Here is a 6,067-nt window from a genome sequence, read left to right as displayed (position 1 = left end):
TATAGTATTTTTTTTTTGTCATCTCGGTAAGCGGTAAACCATAGACAAACATAAAACTTTTTAATGTGCAATACCACCTACATACATATTATACATGTATACACAAGGGAAAAGGTAGAAAAACATCCCTACCCACAACTATTCGCACACCCACGTCGACTCGCATAGAGCATTTGCAGGAATCGGTCAACCTCCAAGACTTTGGAAACTTTTGCAATGCTCCAAACCCGGTTTATAATTGAACTCACTCTATCTATATATTGGTGCAAGTTTTGATTAAACGCCGAAAGACTTTTTGTTTCCTCCGAGAACAGTACGTTTCGATGCGTTGTTGGATTTTTTTTTTTAGTTTACCGTCTGTAAAATCATTGAGCTTGTCCGTCGGTTTCTTTGCCAAGGGTTGTTTAGCGGTTAAGTTTTTAAACGAGACGTCTGCCAAAGATTCGGCGAAGCGCAAACACGAGTGCTTAAAACAAAATAAATAAAAAAGTAGAGTGCAAACGCATAAAAAAACAAAACGATTCATTGCAGATTTTAAAACTGTATAATACCTCTGTGTAGTGTTTTTAACGAGCTACCAACAAGTAGTATAATCAGTGTAATAATAATAATAATAATATCAAAACTATAATATTAGTTTAGGCTATAGCATATTAATTGTTTAAATCGTATTGTTCGCGCTAATATCAACGATAAGTCGATGGAATTGGCTTGTATTTATGTGTTGGCTACAATTGCTAAGAAAATATACATATATATATATATATATTATCAGAACTGTTTTGGCAGACTATCAACGATAGTCAAAATTGATATATTGTGTGGAGCGATCGACGCGAAAGTAAAAAAACTACATTTATAGATATATTTTATCCGTACAAAATTGTCGTTTGTGAAAATTAACATAGCCAATCATTGGTGAAATGTCTCAAGAAGATAAAACCAAAGACACGTTCGTGTAAGTTGACTGTACCTACATAATTGTTATTGTTGTTTATTAGTTCATCGAATAATAAATTGTGAACGTACTCAACGGGGCACTATGACTTGGACAATTTTCAAAAAAACACAAACCATACCATTTGGTAAAGACTATAGTGACCACCAAGGTTTGTATTGTATTTTATTTCAGACCCACTCCCCGTTCGGGCGGCATATTGAAAATCAAAAAGGATGTCAGGGACAAAAAGAACAAGGTGCTTACGTTCAACCAATACCAGACCATACTGAACCGCGTGGAAGACATGGAAAAAGACAAGTATCGAATGGAAAAGACCATTGCCAAAAATCCGCCTTTGCCCACGATCACGCCCATTAGGAACTTGAACTTGCCAAAGATATCGCAAGAATCTCTGTTCGACAAATGCGTGGTGGAAAACGAAGACAACGGTAAGTCATGCCAACGCATACACAGGGCGGCATTAGATATATCTTTAAGTACGGTTTTCAAATCTCAAATAGCAGTTACCGCCGTAACAGGTTAGGCGCCCAATGGTTTGTGGCTAACAAATTTGTTAAGAAAGGTTTTATTTACAATACATTTTTTGGATAATTGTCGATAATGCAAGCAGCTGTTTGAGTCCTTTTTTATTAAAAAAACTAAGTTTTATCTGATTTTTCGGTAAAGCTGTTATAGGAATTATAGTAGAGATTGCGACGGTATGTAAAAAACAAATTAAAAATGTCAACGAAGAATTAATAACGTTTACTATACTATAATAAATAAACACTATTATTTTTACTTAAAATTAGTTTTTTATGAAAAAGTGTTATAAACCCCTTGTCAAGTGGTATTTATGGCGGAAAGTGCTATTCTTGACAAAAACATTTCGGGAAAATTATTAAGCGTTTTTATTTGTATACCGTTCCGCACTAGTCGTTGGTCGATTTAAATTAAAAATTAGCTAAACTTATCAAGTTCAAGAAGTTAATATAAAAAAAAATTACTATTTTAAATAAACGAATTTGAAAGCGGCAACGACCAAGTATTAAGGGGGGGGGGGGGTAGAGTTAATTCGTGCAAAAAACGGTGAATTTTTGTGAATTTTTTTTGACGACACAGTTAAAATCGATTTATTAAAACTAATGGTACATTAAAGTATAACATTCGAAGAATATTGTGTAATATTTTCATGTAGAAATATTACAAAATACGGCAATGGCAGCAATTATTCGGAAGCGCCTCGGAAAAAAGTAGAATTGCGGTGTCCCTCATAACTCGATGCTGGATCATCCGAAATTAAAAAAACCAAGTTCTTTCGTTAGATAATTGCTTTTCCCAGGTAATGCCGGGAGGGTTTTTTGAAATTTCAATTTTTCACTTTTTGGGAACACTTTGAAGGGAAAAACGCGATTTTTTGCGAAAAAAATCGGCTAATTTGTTATTGTAAAATAAAAAATATTAACAAATTTGAAAAAAAATCTCCAGCGTTACCTCGTAAGTTATGTACAGAAATAGTGTTCAAAATTTCAAAAGGATCGGTTTATTATTTTTGAAGTTATGAGGGTCACCGACTTTGAAAACGTGAGTTGTGGGGAAAACGCTTTAAAGTTAACAATAGTACGCTCGGGCCGGGCAACTCATAACGTCGTCAATTTTGTTCCGATCGACTTGAAATTTTGACACAATATTCTTGAGGTATTATGCATTCAGTTAACAAAAAAAAAATTTAATACCATACCCCCCCCCCATAAAACAATTAAATCATAAAAAAAACAATAGGTTATGCTCGAGTAGATAGGTAACATCCGAAAGAACTTAAACTCTAAGTCCAACTCTAGTCGTTTCAACATGAGCTGTGACATTTGACTGTATCCCATCGACAACTCATCGCCATGATAATACAAGACTTATATTTATGTGTCTTATAATTATTCGGAAGTGTTTAAATTGCCAAATAAATAATAGTATTCAAAGCTCATCTAGGCTAGACACTGCACAATTTTTCTGGTAGCTAACTTGTAAATCAGTTGAACGGTTAGTCCGTGTCGATCGAAACTGTGACCTGGTTGGACTGGGTGAGTTATCGATTACCTATAGCTGTTAGGTTAGCTGGTTAGGTTAGGTAGGTACTACCTAACCGACTTTACTGACTTCACTTGACTTTGAACAGGGGAAACGCAGTGCGAGTACGAACGGTGGTTAGAGGAAACGGCGCCGGCCAAGAACGTCAACCTGGTGGACAACTTGGAAGAGGCGATCAACTTCATTGTCTCGTTAGCGTCCAACCCGAGTGCGGATGTTAAGGACTTTGACGAGATGCAAGCCATCACGGTGGTGCAGTTCCTTAGGACAATCAAATCGCCAGCCGGCCAATACGAACCGAACAACCGGCGACTGATGGAGTACATCGACAGGAAGGGCGAGGAATTCAATAGCAAATGACAACACTCCCAGCCGGTTGCCACGCCAAATTAATATTGAATACCAATTATACCACTATAGCGACGGTGTTAATTAGATGTAAATAAAATCAAATATTTGTCAACTCTAGTAGTGCCAAACGAACCTAAATAATTATTCAATACATTAGTGCCATTACTGTAAAGATGAATGATATTATAATATGTAAGATGAATACATATAATTATGATGATAATTGACGGCGGTCGTTTATCTAACGTATCCTACTTGTAACGTTATGTTTTATTAGGTCGGTTAAAAGCGATTGAGTAAAATATGTTAATATGGTCAATTTTTATACATTGCGTTATGTACTGATTAGACGTAGAATTTATAGTGATTTTTTCCAGCTGAATTCATGTTGTTAGGCATTATGTACCTAATTTCCAAACCAGTAATTAAAATAAAGTGTTCCTGTTTTTTTTTTAATGCATTAATACTGCGTGTTAATTATGTATGCACTAATTTAAAAATGTCTCAAAATATGTATTACCTATCTAATTATTAAGCCGACTGGGATATTCATTGGGCATAATTATTTTCTTGAACGGCAAAAAATACTAAATTGCTCTTCAAAAAGGAATATAATTTTAACTGCTGATAAAGTGTCATAATGTTTTTAATAAAATTCTTATTAAACAATTTGTAATAAACGAGTATAATTTTTGTTTATTGCTCAATAAACGGCGATTGTTGTTTGGTGAGTCGAATCATAATTGTAATATATTTTATCGATAAAGTAAAGGCCAACAAGAGTAAATTCTCTACTCTAGATTACACTAGTCTGACATGACTAAAATACAAATAAAATAAGATTGTAAACAGCAGTTAAATTGAAAAGTTTTAAGATTATTACACAGTTATTGAACTTAGAGAAACATAATACAAAATAGATAAAAATATTGTGACAGGATTTATTCAGAATAAATTATTATGTACATTTACATATTCATGTGTATAACTTTTTATCATTTCTTTTTCTTTGTACTGAAAAGTTTTGTTTGAAACTTTTCAAATATCATGAAAAGGTGTGTTTCGTCGACCTTCTTGGAGTCTTTTCGAATTTTACGGAAAGTTTAACTTTTCAATTTGGTAAGTTTTAACGATTACATGAAATATATACCGTATACTTTTTTGGACCCTCACTGTCAATATGCGGACCCCAACAACTGTTTATTACAGTACCTATATGGATTAGTAGTTAAATAGTCCAGAGGATTTTAAGCGTAATAGCACGTTAAGATTTTAGATAAATTCGCCCACAGGAGGTAAGGAGGTCTAAACTTGTAACCTTAATATTCTCCTCCGTGCTCTCCCAAACGGGGAACTAACGTTGAAATAATGCTGTGAGAATTGGCCTTTATTTGGTTAAATAAAACAAAAGAAGAACGTTAAACGTTGCGCGCCTTTTGTACAATAATAATACATTTTGAAAAAGGACTGAATTCGGTGTTGTCTTACGGCCGTGTCTCGTTTGGTCGGATTATAATTTATACAAATATTTACAGGCCCGAATTGAATAGAAAAAAAAAAAAGAATTCTATTCGATTAGGGTAAGTAAGCAGTCCCGGCCACGCTCTGTAGGTGACAGCAAATATGTACACAAAACAAGCGGTTTGTATGATGTTCGACACGCTGTACGCTTACAGCAGCTCTAATCGAATCCAACCGACTGAAATAAAATACTATACAGAACACCCCTCGACGGTGTTAAGCGGTAATGTTACCGTTTGTTCCAATTCGTTTTCAACCCCCCCAAAAAGACCTCATACGAACAAACTATAGGAGTGTGCGATTAACGACCAACTGCGAATTGAATAATGTGTTTGACTAGGAAAACGAATTTTGAATAATTGATTTTTTTTTTTGGATACTTGTAATACAATTCGGTTATTCATGAGCAATTCTTTGAACTGGCTAAATGAATAATAAACGAACTCGTGTATATCATTATTGAATAGTTTATGAAATAAATAACCAATCGCTATATTCCAAGTACATAGTATTATTATTTGGTAGTAGTGGTTTGTTGTTTAAAATGGACGAGACTGTGTTGACTACAGAAGGTATAATTTGAATTTATTATTTTTATTGAAATACACGATTTGGTGGGTATGCCATTAACTGCGTGCCTATGACATGTAAAAAAAAATGAGTACTTAAAATTTATCGGACGTCTCAACAAAGCGGCCGAGTCGAATAGTAAGGTAATAGTAATACATTTAAATAAAGCGGCAAATACTTTTAGCGCCTCTTAGAGGCATATTACATAAGTGTATCATATTAAAGTATGTAATTTCCATACAAAACACAAAATATATAACACAATTTGTTGATAAATTGTTCAAAGTTTGAATACAACCGCACACCCCTAGAATAAACATAAGATAATAACAATATAATAATATGTTCACAAGATCAACATTTTTTTTAAAACGCTTTTCGTCAATATTACAGTGGTCAAGAATCCGAGCATCTTCTGAGATTTACGTTGAAACCATATTAAAATGGGTTATATTAAAACATACATAAAATGTTCATGAAACGGAATTTTGATATTTTTATGTAAACAAATTGTTATGTAGTATGAACAAATTGACAAATTTTAATATATTTAATTACAAGAAACAGATTTTTTATTAATAAAAATCGGCCTCTTACATA

General features: G+C 33.6%; 1 protein-coding gene across 1 annotated transcript; it reads left to right on the top strand.

The window, feature by feature from the left end:
* Positions 1-923: 923 nt before the first annotated feature.
* Positions 924-3,385, top strand: LOC126844843 (uncharacterized). The gene is made up of 3 exons (XM_050583270.1): positions 924-958; positions 1,133-1,389; positions 3,114-3,385. The coding sequence occupies exons 1-3, from the start codon at positions 924-926 to the stop codon at positions 3,383-3,385; spliced, it is 564 nt and encodes a 187-aa protein (XP_050439227.1).
* The last annotated feature ends 2,682 nt before the right edge of the window (positions 3,386-6,067 follow it).

This window comes from Adelges cooleyi, unplaced genomic scaffold (genome assembly GCF_023614345.1).
Source record: "Adelges cooleyi isolate 19-005CV unplaced genomic scaffold, UGA_ACOO_1.1 ACOO_flye_CR_arks_rails_tigmint_CR_PRNA_651, whole genome shotgun sequence".
Lineage (NCBI taxonomy): Eukaryota > Metazoa > Arthropoda > Insecta > Hemiptera > Adelgidae > Adelges > Adelges cooleyi.
This window is presented reverse-complemented; position numbering and strand designations above follow the sequence as displayed.

Coding starts and splice junctions, on each gene's coding strand:
- LOC126844843 (XM_050583270.1), top strand. CDS start 924: ATGTCTCAAGAAGATAAAACCAAAGACACGTTCGT. Junction 959..1,132: donor AAAACCAAAGACACGTTCGT/GTAAGTTGACTG, acceptor ATTTTATTTCAG/ACCCACTCCCCGTTCGGGCG. Junction 1,390..3,113: donor GGTGGAAAACGAAGACAACG/GTAAGTCATGCC, acceptor GACTTTGAACAG/GGGAAACGCAGTGCGAGTAC.